This window comes from Dermacentor silvarum, chromosome 4, assembly GCF_013339745.2.
Source record: "Dermacentor silvarum isolate Dsil-2018 chromosome 4, BIME_Dsil_1.4, whole genome shotgun sequence".
NCBI classification, from domain to species: Eukaryota; Metazoa; Arthropoda; class Arachnida; order Ixodida; family Ixodidae; genus Dermacentor; species Dermacentor silvarum.
Window position 1 is genome coordinate 167,958,727 of NC_051157.2, and position 18,934 is coordinate 167,977,660.

General features: G+C 47.2%; 1 protein-coding gene across 1 annotated transcript in view; it reads left to right on the plus strand.

Moving 5' to 3' along the window:
• LOC119449030 (luciferin 4-monooxygenase-like) overlaps nt 1-17,598 on the plus strand; it is a 73,384-nt gene extending 55,786 nt beyond the window's left edge. The window contains exon 4 of the mRNA XM_049666617.1: nt 17,480-17,598. Within this exon, the coding sequence (XP_049522574.1) occupies nt 17,480-17,598 (119 nt within the window). The remainder of the gene's footprint in view (nt 1-17,479) is intronic.
• Nucleotides 17,599-18,934: the final 1,336 nt, after the last annotated feature.

Consider the following 18,934-nt stretch of genomic DNA (forward strand, 5'->3'; position numbering starts at 1 on the left):
CTTCGCCTTGATATCTTATTTCCGTTATTTCTTTGGAAGCCGCGTGTTTTTTCTCATCACTCATTGCTCGCTTGGCTGGTGTCTCTCCCATCTATAAACGCCGTGCCCGTGCCTTTAATACCGCACCCTTGTACTTTTCTTCATCCATAACTTCAAGCTCAGACTGTGTTTGATTTCCTCCGTAAATAATCCCGGCGAAGAGCTTTCTGCGCAGTGCATGTATTTTAACCTGAGATGCAATTCCTTTTCACGTTCTTTTTCTTTATGCTGGACTACGCATGCTTTCTCAATTGCGGTAAATTCAACGTCTGTCTTGAAGAGTTCCCATTCTGCAATGAAAAACGCTGACGTAGTTGTGCTGAGCAAATTTTCGAGCTTATCTTGAACTTCCTTTCTAAAAACTTCGTCTTGCAAAAGCTTATCATTTAGATTCCATAAATCCCAGTTGAATTTTGATGCTCTTTGTTACTTTCCTATCGTTGACATAACCAGGCAATGTTCGCTAAAGCTAGCATGTATCACTTGATAATTTGAGAATAAAGGTACAAAGGTTAATGGGGCATAAATTCTGTCTAACCTGCTATGACATTCACCTTGGTAGTGCGTATACACGGCATGATTTTCACTTGACACCACATAACCAATGTCTTCAAGGTCTTCTTCCCTTACAATTAAACTTAAAAGCAAGGCACTTTTATCGCGAACGCTGGGCAACTTTGATATATCTTTTGGAAAGCAAACACAGTTAAAAACACCCAGTAAAATGAGATACCTTTCACAATTTATGTGCTGCTGAACTTGACAAAAAAAAACTTCCGTGACCCTCTCGTCGAGATGGCACGCCGCCCTGCGCAGCTCCCAACTCGACGACCAACTCTGGGCTACCCAGCAAGCCTGCGAGGCGGCGAAGAGGCAAGACCTCGATGTCCCCACGTGGGAGGCCTAGGCCCAGCCAACTAAACTGCTGGTTGAAATAAAAGTTTATTCCTCCTCCTCCGCTCCCGTGCTACGTTAGGAGCGTACACGCATATGGCCCTCCAAGGCATCTTTGTGATTTTACTTTTTCGGAGGACCAATCTACCATCTACCACGGCAATGCTGCTATGCAATAAAATAAGGCAGCCCCCAGACCTCCCCGCCGCGTGACACACGCATACGCTATATCTCGGGCGGAAAATGTTAACTATTCGCTCTGTGTGTGCAATACTCCCAATATTTGTTTCTTGAACGGGTAATACGTCAATATTATTTTCAACAAGGATACGATTAACTTGACATTGCCTTCTACGCGCGCCTAGTCCACGCACGTTCAACGTCGCGACACAAAGACCATTCGAAATCATAGCTGCCATTTTAAATAAAACATAATCTGCAGCAGTTACCACACATCGTCCGTCTCACATCTCCTGCTTCGTTGACATGGTGGTCTAGCCAGGCGGACCATGGTTTTCGGGGCTTCAAACAGCAATGACGATGGCCAACGCACATCCCACCCACAAACCCTAGTCCCAAGACCAGAACGCTCTTGCTCTCCTAGAAACGCCTCCGCGTTAGCGGTGGCGTCGGGGTTGTAGTGCGGCGTTTGGCTTGAACGCCGGGCTTGGGCTTGAACGCCGGTCGGAGTCCGGGTGGAGCCTTCGGAGGAGGCTCGTGACTACTCCCTTTCTCTTGATCCTTTTCCTCCTGCTCATCCGTCTCATCGTGCAGCCTCTTAGCAGTTGCACTGCTAGACGCAGGCAACACGGTATCGTAAGTGTCCTGCGTTTGCCCGGTCGTCGCTTCTGCTAAGGTGCAAGTTTCCTTACCGTCTTTGTCCTCGATCTCAACCGAGGTATTTGGCTCTGCCGTATCATCCCATGGGTCTTTCCAGCCGTCCGATGGCTTGGCCTGGTCAGCAAGTGTTGCATTCTTCAGGGGCGTCAACACCAAGGGCTGGGCATCACTCCCTTCACCAGCTTCTTCCACTGCGTCTACCACGTTCATCAGGTGATCAGTGAGTGAATAAACTTTTTATTGGGTCCATCAAAACGCGATAAAACGCGCACCCGCCTAATGCCATGACGGGACTGACAGGTCTAGACTGCCAGCCCGATCACGGGCGCACTGGACGGCCAGGATTTGGTCTTCAAAGAGGGGACTTCGCAAGAGTGCGTCCCACTCTTCCTTGCTGAACTTCGGGCCCAACGACTCGCACTCCCAGAGCATGTGAGCCAAAGTAGCAGCCTCACCACAGGCGGCGCAACAACAATTCGGATAAATGTCAGGATATATGCTGTTAAGAGACACCGGATTTGGGTAGGAGTTAGTTTGCAGGAGTCTGAGCGTGACCGCCTGCGCCCTGCTTAGCTTGGAATGAGGCGGCGGGAAGACCCTTCTCGCTAAGTAAAAGAATTAGGTGACTTCATTGTGCGTGATAGGCGAGTCCGAGAGTCGTCCGATCCGAGGTGATCAGTCGGGTCGTCTTGCAAGGCCGGGCCTGTCACTGTTGCGTAGGTTCGCACGCACTGGGTCTCGTCGTGGCCGTAACGACGACAAAGCCCGCATCGTGGTACGCGGCACTCGCGTCGTATGTGCCCGATGCCCCGGCACCGGAGGCAGAGAGGAGCTCTCTGCCTGGGACGTGCACGAGCGCGACATCTTCCGCTATTCGCAGCTGCTGGGGCAAGTCTTCAGTGGTGACGCCAGCCTTCAGGTTCAGTGTCACGGAACGGGTCGTTGACCCTTTGTCAACGCATCCTTGCACCCGCCGCTTGTCCCTGGTGATTTCAGTCGCCTTCCCAAAAGGTGACAAAGCAGTACGAACGTCTTCGTCGGGTACTCCGTGAAGAAGCCAGTAGAGCTTGATTCGGACGTCTCGGTCACAGGGGTCGACGACCGCACAACAGTGGTCCTTGACATCAAATGCGTCTGCAGGGAGAATCTTCTTTTTCCCTTCTTCGTCCTTGAAGGTTACCGCCCACAGATGGTTCATCTGATATGCACCCAGGGCAACCACTTCCGGCATGAGCGACAGCCGTATAAGAGCGTAGCGAAAATGTTACACTTTGTAAGGCCTTGCCTTGACATCACCGTGCAAAAAAAACTGTGTGCAAAACGGACACACCTGTTGAAAATGATGGCAAAATGAGTTGGTAGTCATGGCCTGGTATTTCTGTTGACCTGATACCGCGGCCCTTGTGAGCCGCTGAAACCGCTCCTTCGGAGCTCATTCTACGCACGACCGTTCACCACGGACGCAAGAAAGCAACTAATTACTAACTAGGCCATACAACCACGCTTCCGGACATATGCATTCCTGCGAACCACATGATTTCGTTCGAACGTCGTCGTCTTTGTCGAAAAAAGAGGAAAATTTTGATACGTCATCGAGGCGAGGCTCCATCCCTGCACGGATTTGTTGTGAAAACAGTCTCACCAGAAAAAGGGTAGATTGTACGATTGGGTGGTATCCCGCCGTGGTTGCTTAGTGGCTATGGTGTTGGACTGGTAAGCACGAGGTCGCGGGATCAAATCGCGGCCACGGCGGCTGCATTTCGACGGGGGCAACATACGAAAACACCCTTGTATTTAGATTTAGGTGCACTTTTAACAACTCCAGGTGCTCCAAATTATTCCGGAGTCCCCCACTACGGCGTGCCTCATAATCAGATCGTGGTTTTGGCATGTAAAACCCCATAATTGATTGGGTGGTTCAAACAACACTGCGGATCACCACCCAATCGTTTCTTCGGCGGTTACGTCAATTTGACGTCAGAAGACTGGAATAAAAGCATATTGGAGTAGTTTTGGTTAAAGGGCCCTAGGAGTGTGCGTTGTGTGGAGGTCAGTTCTGAAGTACACTGAGAGATCAGAACCGCTAAACATGTCATACACATGATATGAAACGCGTGTGTCAATTGGGGATACTCAGTAATGCATCCCCCCCCCCCGAAAAAAAAGAAAGATGGGCGTAGACGGGACAAAAAATTCGACAGAAACTCCACTGGAAACTCCACTGAAGTTGTGTAAGCAGGCATAAGTATTGTGCGACTTGCTCATCTCCACGCAGCCCGGTGTCATTATCAATGTTACAAAATTTGTTCTGACTAGTATAAACCCTGATCAGAACTTATCGGTCCTAATCGGAGTTGACCCGACCCTTATAAGCCCTTATCGCTATCCCGCACTTTATCTATCCGCGTCCAACCATTATCAACCGTTATGAGACCGATATAACCCATCATCGCTCCTTATCAACTCAGTGAATGCTTATCTGTCTGTGCTACGCTACGCGAAGCGCATGAGCCTTCAGAGATCGGTGGCATTTCGGTTGGTGAAGGAACGCCCCACGCAACCACTGAAACGCATCGGGGATGTAGCGCGTTTGCCACTAAATGTTCGCAAAATTGTAATCTTCCTCATGTCTACAATGCTCCAAGTCGGGCCTACATATGGTCCTAGAGATAGCTTTTAATTACCATCACCATATCTTTCATGAAAGCCTTCATAGAAACTGTTCTCCTTTGACATTTGTTTTGTACCGCCGGTACCGCACATTCATATGGTACAGATATATTCACCTTCTGCAAGAGTGGATGTCTGCTCATAATTCCATGCAATAATAAAAAAAAGAAAAACTAGGTGTTTAGCCCAGTGGGTAAAACACTCGGCTTCTGCGCATGAGGTCATAGGTTCGAAATTCAATACCTCCGTTTTTCCTTTCGAATTCAGTCTGTTTTCGTTTAGGGGCGAAGCTCCTTAGGGTGTGGGTCTGTCCCTCCTCTGTAGTATGTAGTAGTAGTCGTCGTAGTAGGTAGCCACGTCTACTTCTATGAAAAAAAATTCCCAAAATTGTGTCAGTAGCGCGGAATCGAACCAGGGACCCCTCGTTTCCGAACGCGCGGCGCTAACCATTACGCCACGAAGTTTTTTTTTGCCTTTATTGCCTGGCTTTGACACAATACATTTCACAAAAGGAACAGTACAATATACAATTCCAATATACAGTAGGGGAAGGCGTATTCAACCACCATCGTGCTGGCTGCGTCTATTTAGAATTCGCGCAGATCCACAAGCGGCTCTACTCTTGAGAGCCACTCGGGGGGTTCCGCTAATGCCTTATTGATTTCAACAAACCAGTGCATGCTCTCACGCAAATAAATTCGTGCAGGCCGTGCATCCTTATCAACGTAGTATCCTGCCATTCTGGACCGCCAAATACAGTGGAGGATCATAAGCATAATTAAATCAAAAGGCGCCCCATCCTCGTTATCTACGCTTAAGTACCGAATGCCATACGGGTCAAGTGGAAATTCTTTCCGTACTGTTCTCTGTAAGCCATCCCAAAAATAAACGCCTTCCCAACATTGTAAAAAAACATGATCGATTGTCTCTGGCTGCTTGCAAATTAAACAGTGTGTTCCCCAAGGTAAAAACAATTCCTTTCCCTCCAAAAACTTTATAACTGGTAATGTTCCGGTGTGTAATTTAAAAAAGAAAGTTTTCATTCCTGGCGGCACCTGTCCAATACCGGAACAATTAAAACAGATGGGTCTGTCATCCGCTGTGCCCCAGTCAGCAGGGTTGCGGCGGAGTGGCGGAAAGCTTTGCGTCTGGGAGCGAGCGGCCGGAGAAATCTGGTAGGGTGTTCGTATGGCGGACCGAGCAGAGACACGGAATGCCCAAACTCGCTATTTTCTCCCTAACGACCGCTTGTACAAGCGAGATAGCGGGTACGCTTTCCCGACAGTCGGAACGAATTGGAGCCGGAGCCATGGCCTGAAGCTCACGGCGAACGATACGGGTTATATCTTCCGGTCCTGTCGGCTGAACGAACCGCGGCGGGTCTTCGCACGAAGATGTCGCGGCGGTGTCGAAATTTTGAGGGACGCGGCGGCCTTTCGCTTGTTCGAAGCGCCGGCACTACTTTATAATTGCATCCATAGTAGCACAATCCTTACACATCAGAAGATTGAAGGCGTCGTCTGCAATACCTTTTAGTATGTGACCAATCTTGTCCGCCTCGGTCATGTTGTTATCAGCCTTGCAGCAGAGAGCCAGCACATTCTGTAGGTACACGACATAGGATTCTGTGGACGTCTGAGCGCGGCATGCAAGTTCTTTTTTCGCTGCCAACTGACGACCGACAGGTCTGCCAAACAGGTCTCGCATTTTTCTTTGCAGACATCCCAGCTTGTTAGGTCAGCTTCATGCGTATCGTACCATTGCTTCGCAGTTCCTCGCAGATAAAACATCAGGTTTGCTAGCATCATTGTTGGATTCCACCTGTTATTGTCGCACACTCGCTCGTACATCGCAAGCCAGTCCTCCACGTCGGCGTTGTCCGTGCCACAAAATGTCCCCGGGTCCCGCGGATGAGTGAGGATGACCGTTGGCATGGACTGCTGAGGCGTTGTCGGTTGCGTCGGTTGATCTGCCATTGCGGCGGCAGAGAGATGACGTCCGCTGCGAAGTTCCGTGATTGTACCCAGTACCTTCCACCAAAATGTTACAGGAAGAAAGCGGGCCCACGAGTGTAGAAGGATGTATATTTACAAGCGAAGTATATGGCTTGGTTTGGTTTGGATTGGCGTTCAGGTAACGGCCAGAGTCTTCGTCTTCCTCTCGTTAGTGTTCCCTTCTTCTTTCCCTTCACCGTAACAATATATTTCGCTTTTTTGTCGACGCACAAAGCCACGTGAGGCTGTTGTTTTAGCAAGAACAATGAGCACTTTATTAGTGGCAATAACATCGTATTATCCAGATTTGTAAATGTCGCCGAGTTGCGGTTGTGTTGTTTTTTGAAAACGCATACCCATTCCTCTCATGCGTTTTGCGTTCTACTGTCAAATCTGGCGTCCACAGGAACTGCTCCCGTCTGGTCGCGGCAGAACAGTTCGTAAATACGTCTTACGCAAGCGCTTGGAAATAATATAAACTTAATAATTATACATTCTAGAGCTTCCTTTGAATCAAGGGGAGTTTGTTGAACCAATGGGAAGCAAGTACAGAGCGATTTCAAAATGTTCTTTGTTCGAAATGTTGTAAGGCATTTTAGCTTACGCTTCTTTTACAGAAAAGTGGTATAGAATGTTTTTTGGTCAGCGTTTGCAAATCGCTAATGAACCAATCACAACCGTACAAGGCGAGAGCAAGTGATGGTAGCGTGCCATTCCTCCAGCTGTGCGCAATGTGTGATTAAAAGTGTAACTTGGAATTGATGGTTATTAGGTACTACGATATCATTGGCGGGCATCAATTGTAGTGACTGCGCACCATCTCGTATCTCCCTGAACCGGGCCCCAAGGCTAGTATTTAGCATGGAAGTAGGCCGGCAATAATTTACATGTGAGGGCGTGATATGAGATTGTAAGTGATGCAAACTTGGATTTTCCCCAGCAATATTATTGCAGTGCAGCATGAAACGGTACATACGAATATGCCGCATGAATTCACGGGTGCTAAATGGGTTAGACAGGAAGTGCCGACAATGCGTACAGGTGGGTCAGACAAAGATCACTGTGGTGAGCCACATGCATGTTACAGCGGTAACTGCGCAGCTACATGCACGGTTGTCGAATTTCAACAAAATGACCCTGGGCTGAAACTGTGGTCGAACCAGTTCGCAACGGTTCCTCAAAAATGTTCCGGTTCGGCGTTGGTTCCAAGATGGCAGAAAACATATCTGTTCTGTTCGGTTCCGCTGTGACTGAAAATAACGATTCAACTTCGATTTTCATTCAAGTTCCGGTTCGATTCAATGCCTGCTTCAATCATTCTGCACTGTTCAAGCTATGGCGTCGAGTGTACGCATTTATTCGTCGGCAAACGCATTAAATAGCGCATTATATTAACGCAAATTGAATTAAAATTTAGCACTGTAGGAAGGTGATGTCATTTTCTCTGCCCGCGTTGCAGCGGTGTAAGAAGGCAGGGGTTCTATAGGTGTTCAGAATATTCCATGCATTCTGAACGCTGGTCTGCGGTGTCTAATAATCAGGCAGGTCGGCAAAGAATCATCATAGAAATAACAAGACAATACATTTACGTTCACCTACGTGCGTCTTTTTCTTCTTTATCCGTTTTCATTTTGCGCTGTAAACTTGTTCGTGCTTGTTCGTAGCAAGATGCCTATTGGGAAAGCTACAATCACACCTTTAAATTCGCGCCTTCATTCCTGTGCTTCAATAATCTAAGTCAATGTTGCCTTTCTAGTGAAAGTAATATCCGCAACCGCTAAGCAACCTCCGTTGTCAGTTCGTTCTTTTGTGGTCACAAGCGCACAAACCGTTCCACACTCAAGCACACCGTATCAAATGATCATTTCGTGCCTCATTTAAAGGCTTGGTTGTGGCTTTAAAATGCTCGTAATTAGCGACTCCAGCAATTCATGCGACACCTAGCGTCGAGCTCCGGAAACCTTGTACGGAGGTGGGAGCGTCGGAGCAAACGCTCAGTCCGTAGCCTTCGCACTGCGATCGGGTGCGCGCCACCATCTACGAACCTCCGCACGGCCGTGGAATTATGCTGTGTTGTGCAGTTTTGCGGCGCCGAAGAGTCACATGGATTGCGAATCTGATAAGCTGCGACAACGGCATTTGTTGCGTTCTCTACATCTTGCTCGAGAAAGTTCTCTTTTCTTTCAGGCGAGGGTCGGTTTGTTGTTTGTGTGAAGAGAACGCGATCCAGTTGCTTGTACTACGTTTGCAGTAAAGCGCTACAGCGAACTTCAGGAAGTTTGCGTTGAGGTTGTTACTGCCATCGTGATAAGGTTTAGCGCATGCGTTCTGCAACATGCAGTTTCATGTGATAGCTGGCGTGGTAATGCAGTTTATGATGCAAATGTCGCCGCGGTACTCAAACTTTCATTGATTGAAGCTGTTCTATCGGACGCATGCGGCGCACAACGTGGAACTACCGAGTATAGTACATCAGCGAAAATCGGTACATCGGAGTTTCAGGTACTCCTGGGTAACGTCGGTAAATCGTTCCATGTAAGCACAACATGTACGCGAAAGCGTGCAAAATAACTATGGGGTGGCATAGCGGTACGCCTTCCTTGCGACCTGGATGCGCTACCCGTGTAACTAGTGCAAATTAGTAGGCGCTCATTTGAATATGCGTAATTATCAAAGCAATTGTATCTCTTATCAGTGTCAGAAGGAAATTGTCAGTTCAGAGGCGAACACACTTTTGGCCACTTAAAGTGCAGGATACGTAAATTATAGAATAACATGGAAAATTAATTAGATTCATAATGCAGTAGCTTAGTTAACATTAATTTACACAGAAGCATTTGTTTTATTTCATTAGTTTACACAGCAGTCATAAGCGACATGATCGTAGACAGCGGGGAGTAATCAGTCATGGTCAGACCACGCAGCACAGGCCATACATGTACATGGTGTGTGCAAATGTGTTTTTATTTTAGTAAGCAGATCTTTCAGTTTCTTATTTATTGTAGTGTTCTCTACGAGGTAAACAATGCGTCACCTACTGCAATAACTACAGCTAAGCGACCCCGCAGGGGCGTCTGCGTCAGCAGGCGTTTGGTGTGTGGCGACACCACGGACCCGAGCACACGAGGGTGGGACCCTCCCGCGTGTAGCCGTGCGCGGCTTAGCCGTGTCTGGGGAAAGGGGGATCCTGGGGGTTGAGCCGATGCCGGGTGTTTGGACCTTTAAGGCCCCCCGGCGGAGGCAACACACCTCTTCGGCCTCTGCTTCACATAGACGGCACCTCCAGACTGACCCACCTGGAGGAAATCGGCAGTCGCCTTTTCCTGTCACCCTCTCCACACTTGTTCTTTATCTTTCCCTCTTTCTTCTTTCCTGTCTTCTATTATCTTCTCCTCACTTCCAAATTTACAGGTGGCAAGGGTTAACCTTGTGTAGCTAGCCAGTCTTGGTTAAGCTGTATTTGGTTATAGCAATGATGTACAACTGGCGTTGGCAGGACTTCCATTACAGGAACTCCTGTCACGTCCCCGTGTTGGGCTCGTTGGTGGGTGGTTGGCATCGCTGCCGAAAATCCCAGCTAAACTCATGGACAGCGCTTTCCCTAAACTCCCTCATCGCCCTCAGAAACGAGGGCGCACCGAAGATGTGTTTCAATTTTTTGGCAACAGAACACAAAACTTTCCACGATTTCACGTAATCCACTCTGATAAGCCTAAAAAGACAGTGAAAATGGTCTCACCGTTCCTTGTCTCGAAGTCTCTGACTGAAGTTCTTGGCCCAGGTTACAAAGCATCGAAAATGGCAAACGGTGATCTGCTTCTGGAGCTCCGCGATAAGATACAATACGAAAAACTGCCGAAATTAGTGTCATTTGGGGACATCCCAATAACATTGACCCCACACCGTACTATGAACACCACTCGCGGCGTTGTCTCAGATGATGATTTAATGGAGCTAACCGAGGCTGAACTCTTGGAGGGCTTCAGTGAGCAGAATGTGATAAACGTTAAAAGAATTAAGATGAGGCGCGATGGCAAAGAAATCAAGACTAAGCACCTAGGGCTCACTTTCGGCTCAAGTGTCCTGCCCGAGTCCATCGAGGCTGGATACATCAAACTTCGTGTCAGGGCATACGTGCAAAATCCTCTCAGATGCTTTAAATGCCAGCGATTAGGCCACAGCTCTCAGAACTGCCGAGGCTGCCAGACGTGTGCGAAATGCAGTGCTCATGAACACTCATCTGAGTCTTGTGAAAACTCGCTACATTGTGTGAACTGTGATGGAGAGCACGCCGCATATTCGCGGTCGTGCCCATCTTGGAAAAAAGAAAAGGAAATTGTAACAATTAAAGTAAAGGAAAATGTAACATTCAAGGAGGCACGCAGGCGGGTATCCTACCTGCCCAAAAACACCTTTGCCGATGTGACGCGTCAGGGGGCAGCGACACAACGGCTTCCGGCGGCTGTCCGGCCCGCGCACAGTGAGCCGACAGTGACTCGATCCGCCCCCTCGGCGGCTGCAGCTAGCGCTGCTCCGCCAACTCACAAGAAGGGGAGATCGACCTCCGGGCTGGTGGCCTCCACGGCCTCGTCCCTCGAGGCGAGGCCTTCTCGTCAAACCAACCGCTCGCAAGAGCGCGTGTCCAGCGCCTCGCAAGAGGCGATGTACACAACAACCTGCCAGACAGCGCCGCAAGCGCCAAAGGAGCCGCGACAATCTCGAGATCGCTCCAAAAAAGAAAAAGCGCGCATCACAGGGCCTGACAAGGGCTCTGTAAGTTAAATTAGTCTCTTTTAAAGACACAGCACAAAAAAACACTTCCAATATAAATACACAAATAATACAATGGAACGTCAGAGGACTCCTACACAACCTCGATGACGTCAAAGAAATCCTACACAGGTTTAATCCTAAGGTGCTGTGTGTTCAAGAGACACACCTTAAATCTACACAAACTTTCGCCGGCAATACGCCATTTTTCGTAAAGACCGCGATGACACAGTCTTGTCTTCCGGTGGTGTGGCTATTGTAGTCGATAGAGGTATTGCCTGCCGGGAACTAAAACTTCGTACGCCCCTAGAGGCAGTTGCTGTCCGAGGGGTGTTGTTTGACAAGCTGATCACTATCAGCTCTATATACATCCCACCTAATTCTCAACTACATAAAACTGAATTTCAAAACTACATAAATGAACTTCCGGAGCCATACATAGTTCTCGGAGATTTAAACGCACATAACACATTGTGGGGAGGCTCTCGGTGCGATGCGAGAGGTCGCCTAATTGAAAACTTTCTCTTTTCCTCAGGAGCATGTTTGTTGAATAAGAAAGAGCCAACGTACTACAGCGTGGCGCATAACACATACTCGTCCATAGATCGGCGCATAACACACACACGTCCATAGATCTAACTATAGTATCCAGTACATTAATTCCGTATCTGTAGTGGTCTGTTCTCGAGAACCCCTTTGGAAGCGACCACTTTTCAATTATGATAAGCTTAACAAAACAATATGAATGCTCCCCACACGTTCCCCGTTGGAAGGTTGACTCAGCTAATTGGGAACTTCTCCGAGAACTAACATATTTAAGCAAAGATGATATTGCCTCTTTTAATATAGACAACGCTGTGGCATATTTAACAGGTTTTATTATTGACGCTGCAAAGAAATGTATTAAACAAACTAACGGATTGACTAATAAGCGTCGTATCCCATGGTGGAACGAAGAATCCCGGAAAGCACTCCAAAATGAGAACAAAGCTTGGGGATTGCTTCGCAATTCTCCAACAGCCGAAAATCTCATTAATTTCAAACAGGTCAAATCACAAGGCAGGAGAACACGTCGACGTGCGAAAAGTGAGTTGGGAGAGATACCTTTCTGGTATAAATTCTTACATAGACGAGGCGAAAGTATGGAATAGAGTGAATAAATTAAAAGGCCGTGAGACGAACCCGCTGCCCTTAGTGAGTACCCAAGGAGATGGCCTGGAATATCAGGCAGATTGTCTGGGCAAACACTTTGAATACATCTCCAGTACATCTCATTACACAGACATTCTTGAGATTCAAAGAACGAGAAGAGCGGCAGCCCCTTAACCGCAAAGGTTCTTCGAGCGAGACTTACAATTGCCCATTTACCTTAGCTGAACTTAAGGCATCTCTAGCTTGTTGCAACAACACGGCGCCAGGTAGCGATCATATCATTTACGAAATGATTAGGCAACTACACTCTGAAACACTGAAAACACTCCTCTCTCTCTACAATGCCACGTGGGATGCTGGGTATATTCCATCTGCATGGATAGAAGCTATAGTCATCCCGTTACTTAAACAAGCCAAAGACCCGTCCTTAGCCAGCAGCTACAGGCCAATAGCGCTGACAAGCTGTCTGTGCAAAGTATTTGAAAAAAAATCATAAATCGGCGCTTAATTTGTTTCCTAGAAGATAACAACCTACTAGACCCCCTTCAATGTGGTTTCAGAGAGGGAAGGTCAACAATAGACCACCTTGTTCGCATTGAGCCCTATATTAGAGATGCTTTTATACATAAGCAGTTTTTACTCTCGGTCTTTCTAGATTTAGAGAAAGCATACGACACGACATGGCGCTTCGGGATTCTGCGAGATCTTGCCGCGAAGGGGTCCGTGGAATTATGTTAAACACAGTCGAAAGCTACCTGTCTCATCGCACGTTTCGTGTAAGAGTGGGCAATGTTTTATCTAGAACATTCACCCAGGAGGCTGGTGTGCCACAAGGGGGTGTGCTTAGTTGCACACTCTTTATGGTAAAAATGAACTCGCTGTATACAGTCATTCCACATAGCATGTTTTATTCTGTGTATGTCGATGATGTGCAGATAGGTTTCAAATCATGTAACATCGCTATCTGTGAACGACAGGTACAGCTTGGATTAAACAAATTGTCTAAATGGGCGGATGTAAATCGGTTTAAAATAAATGTACAGAAAAGTACGTGCATTCTCTTCTCGAACAAAAGAGGTGTGACACCAGGGCCAAATCTCACGATCAATCGAGATAAACTATCCGTGAGCAGTGAACATAAATTCCTGGGAATAATTCTACACTCTAAGCCTACCTTCATCCCCCAACTTAAATATCTGAAGGCAAAGTGTCTGAAGACGATGAACCTTTTAAAAATTCTCTCGCACACAACCTGGGGTAGTGATTGAAAATGCCTCCTGAACATGTACAACAGACTCGTCCGTTCGCGCCTTGATTACGGGTCTATAATTTATAATTCTGCAACGCCAAGTGCATTAAAAATCCTAGACCCCGTCCACCACTTGGGTATCCGTCTCGCGACCGGTGCTTTCAGAACAAGTCCAATCCAGAGCCTGTACGTAGAGCCGAATCAGTGGTCGCTTCATCTGCAGCGGTCATACAACAGTTTCACATATTTTCTGAAAGTACAAGCGAACATTGAACACCCTTCTTATTCAACTATAAGTGACGTGACCGCTGCCACACTCTTCCATAATCGACCTGCAGCGAGAAAGCCGTTCTCTTTGCGTGTGAGGAACCTCAGTGAGGAAATGGGTGTTCCGCTGCTTGATCATCGTCCTATGGCTCCAGCGAAACTGTTGCCGCCGTGTGGGAGTGGCAACTCATAGATTGCGACACATCGTTTGTAGAGGTCACTAAACACGCGCCAGAGGCACACATTCAAATACATTTCTTATAACTCCAGTTCAAGTACTCGTGTACAGAGTTTTACATAGACGCTTCCAAGTCACATGCCGGGGTGTCTTATGCAGCCGTCGACCCCTCCTTCTCGGAATTCGGTGCACTCCACCCGGAAACCAGTATCTTTACTGCTGAGGCCCGTGCACTGTTGTCGGCTGTTAATCATATAAGGAAATCAAAACTTCAAAAAGCAATTGTATTTACGGACTCCCTAAGCGTCGTGAAAGCCCTGGTGTCACTAAACCAGCATGTCATTATATGCTGGGTGCCCGGCCATAGAAGCATCGAGGGCAATGTGCTAGCAGACCAGTTGGCCAAATCAACTACTTCGCAAGCTATTAATCCTGCCGCTGCTATTCCTTCCACAGATCTGAAGGCTTTTTTGCGAAGGAAACTGCGAGGCCACTGGCAGCACCTGTGGGACACTGAAACAAATAATAAGCTTCACATGATAAAGCCATAGATAGGTTTCTGGCCCTCCGCAACAAAAACACGGCGAACTGATGTCCTATTCTGTAGGCTCAGAATAGGACATACATATGGTACCCACAGTTTTTTACTGACCGGTGATGAACCACGAACTTGTGGTAGATGTGGTGAGAGGCTGACCGTCCTCCACGTCCTTCTGGAGTGTCGGAAAGCCGAAACAGAGAGACAGAAATATTTTCCACAAGCGTACCGATATCATGTCCCTCTTCATCCCATTATGTTTCTTGGTGAAGAACCACTGTTTAACACCAAAGCAGTCCTCGGTTTCTTGAACGAAGTTGTGTTACATGTTTTAGCCCAATACCTTCGTAGCGCATCCTCTCTCCACAGGATGCCGCTGTGATAGTAGTTCTGTATAGCACATCCCTCCAGGCCCTTGTGTTTCAAGGGCTCTGTTCAGGTAGTAGTGCTTCTTGCATATGCATATCTTGCATATATTATCATTCTTTAGCAATGTATTTTTATGTCCATAGCACACTTCACTAGTCATTGCCATTATCTTACTATATGTTGATTTTACGCACTTTACAGCGACTATTTTAGGCCCCTTTACAGCCCCGTCACATCTACTTCTCAGAATTCATCACTTCACTGCGATCTAACAAACACTGGCACGGCGCTCTTTGGCCATACCTGGCCCTTGCGCCACTAAACCACACACATTGATTCATTCATTCACAGCTAAGCGAAGCAGCAGTCACATTGCGCAAATCTTAAATGTAAAATAAATAACAGTCCCCGGCGCGGCCTAGACCCAGGCCATCAATTTGCAGGATATTTACTAAATTTGTCACACACACACACACAAGAGGAACGCAAAAGTAGCGGGAAAGGTTCGCCACAGATTCGTAGTGCATGCTCGCAATAATGTGCAAAGCTTGATTTTAGGTTCGCTTGCTCTCTGGACCGAAAAGAGCGTGCAGAGTTCGCGCCTTCGCCGAACGAAAATGTGTTAAGGCAACAACAATGAGAAAGTGCGCGCTGACTGTGCATTTATCCGCATGTACAGCGGCAACCGCTGATCGAGCAAGTCGGTGCGCTGCTGCGGGCCATGTTAAACGTGCCAAATTACGCAGGTTGAAAGATTTCGACAATCCTGGCGAGGCCAGCGTGACGTACCCAACTTGGCCGGCCGCTGTCTCGCACGCTCGAAACACCGGACTATCTATAAGCGCTTAACAGTGAAACAAAGCAGCAGAAACGTGCTTGTACTTTTCCGACCATCCAACAGTGCACGAGTACTTCGGTTCCACGACCAATGAGTTCAAGAATACATCGGTGATTTTCATCAGAATCTCGTGCGGCTCCGCTGTCACGCCCGATGTTTGCACACACCATGTGACCACTTCAGCTTCATTACCCACTGTGCCTCTCTCAGATCGGATAAAATGATTTGGTCGGCGTAAGCTACTCGCTTTCCTTCCACAAAACAGCGCAAACCGGCATCACACCGCACGAAAATCATCAAACTACAGTGTACATCAAACATCAAACACAGCGGTTGCGGCGACGCGGGGACCTCCGTATATCCGCCATGTTGCTCAGTGTAGCCAGACGCGGCCAGTTTTCGCAGCGCCCCCTGCAGTTCATTTGAGTTGCGAATAGCGCTCGTTTGGTTGTCTCCTGAACCCGTGCGCTCTAAGCAGGTTGTCTCCGACGGTACAGACGTCCCATAACGGGTACACAAAGCGCATATTGACGATTCCTGGAAATATTCTCTTTTTCTAATATATTGCTCACACTCTTTTACGGCGTTGTTCTTATGTTGCGTTCACAAGCTTACGACATGAAATTCGCACATGATGAAAATACAGCCAGTTGCGCCAGTAAAATTGGATTTTCTTCGTCATCTTGCCAATCGTATCAAGCTAGCACAGGCATTTCGGTCTAAAGAAAACGTCACAGCGACGACCACCTGTCCTGGACGCTTAATTGACGAAAACTTCCTATAATTATGCACAAGGGCACTCACAGATTTGACCCCGATGACGCCTCCCGAACAGCAGATAAATTGGTGGGTGTAATCTACAAAACAAAGGTGCGCAAAAGCAACACCTCACCTGTCTTCTGTCAAATAATCATTTGTGAACATTGTTCGGTAATGAAGGCCGTTATACAACATGGATAATTTGTCAAGCAGAGATGGACGTCGAAAGTAGGATACTTCTTTGCATAACCAAACTCATCCTGCATATTTAAATGTAGGCTCTCATTTCTGCATTGCGTAAAACAAGAGAGAAAGATAAAAAAGAAAAAGGAGGCAAGTTAACCAAACGAAGAATCTTTTTCGCTACTCTACAAGCGGACGGGTAGGTAAAACATTGTCAGCATTCGTGTCATGCAGAAATATTATTCCTATTGACGTGGGGGTATTAGCTATTGGCTTTCTAATGTTTCTTAATCCCTAATACGCAGCGGGAACACTATTCTGTATACTCTTCCAACGTAATGAAGCGTCATAGATTAGTTCCGCTATTAGCCTTGTGTGTCAAATTTCAGAGTGATTGGAAAGGCCGAAGGTCAATTTTTATGAGGAAAGGATTTGCAGTCACACAGAAGCCTCTTCGTTCCGAAACTGTGATGCTCGCGGCTGTCGACAAGCGCATCATTCGCAACTGCTTCCGGTAGTCTAAGCTGTGCTACACTGGTACTTCTAAAGTGGACTGAAAATTGGAATAATTTGTAACGTGGATTAGAACATTCACCAGCTGCCTGCAAATTTCGCTTGGCTCATGTATGACCTACCTGTAGAAGCAAGGCGCTGTTTGCAGTGCTTAGAATTTCCCAATTTCAAGGGACATTTTATGACGAACAACGGGCTATGAGTAATCGCGGGATTTGCTTTTCAGGTAACCTTGCTGTGCACAAGCATCTGCATGGGGGTGTTTATTTTGTAGACTCTTTCCCGAAGACGGAGACAGCAAAAGCCGACAAACCAGCACTGGCTCGCTCTCTTCTAGGAGTTTAGCTGTGCCCTCTCGTCTAGCTTAGAAATATTTCGTTTTCCTTGTTAATAAACGTTTTTGTGTCAGAAATTATGTTGTGTGGTGCTCTATATATATAGTACACATGCTAAGCGTTCAAGTTTTCTACTTATTCAGAATTTGACTATTAAGTGTCTGAGTTTCCCACTCATATCAGAAATAATTGTCCCTACAAATTAGCATCGAGAAAGAATTGGGAACAATTATGTAAATGAATATAGCATGTTCCACTTAGATACATGTATGCGCTTGCACGTTACGCCTCCCCCCCCCTCCCCCACTGTACAATATTTCCGTAATTATACAGGTAAAACCTACGTAGAAATTACGTAGACCGTTCTGTTTTATTAAAAACCGCGGGATTCTGCGTAAAAAAGACGGACGTGAGCTGTTTATGAAATACGGAGAGCCATCCGTAATTTCTTGTGGAGGGCAACTGAACACGTTATATACGAGTGAAAATTTAACACGCAAAGAATATAGGGAAAAAACACTGTCTACTCTCACCGCCAGATACATATCACCATAGATAACGCCGTTGAACATTATTCGCAGGTAAATAGTAAACGCATACAGAAAAAAAGGATATATATTTGAGCGGTGGTGCTGCTTACCACCCTTTATTGCGCCTACACGACGGGTTGCATTTTTCGGCACAACAGTAAGAGCGGCAGCGGCTGCAAATGGCGGTGGGCGAAAGTGGTATTCCTGTCGCATTTGGGATGTCAATCTGATTAGGAAGGGATCGGCGCTGGATTATTACACAGGTAAGCGATTGAAGTGTCCTTTTTTCGCTGTTGTGGCACGTCGCGCGCGCGTATTGCACCGCGATGGCCGGTGATGGGCTCAATTGTGTTTGTAAGCACGCTCTATTGGCTCTTTTCCCGGCGTTCCTGTGGGCGCTGCCATGTTTCATCACGTGGTGACGCACCCATTGCTTGCCTCAGCTGCCTCCGTGTTTACAACGCAAGCGCGTGACGCCGGTGCGGCGCAGCAAACCTCCGTTTCGACGAATATCGTAGACGGTGAGTGTGTGGACGACACTAAGCTTTGGGCACAGCTTTAGAGGACATGTAAGTGCTTTCAGAGCTCATTACGCCTTCTCCAAACGGCGCGAGCAGCGCATGCCGTGCTTGTACTAAAAGCGGTGCTAGAAATGTATTCCGAGCTGTCCAAACTTTCCGCTTATGAACTGAATCAGGATCAGTGTGCTCTTCCTTCTTTATTTGGCAAACATTTCGAATGTTTGAACATTTTGAGTGTATAGTGTGTTGCGTTGTACTATGCCATGGCTGGTCCATGCCGGAGGTTTGTGGCGAG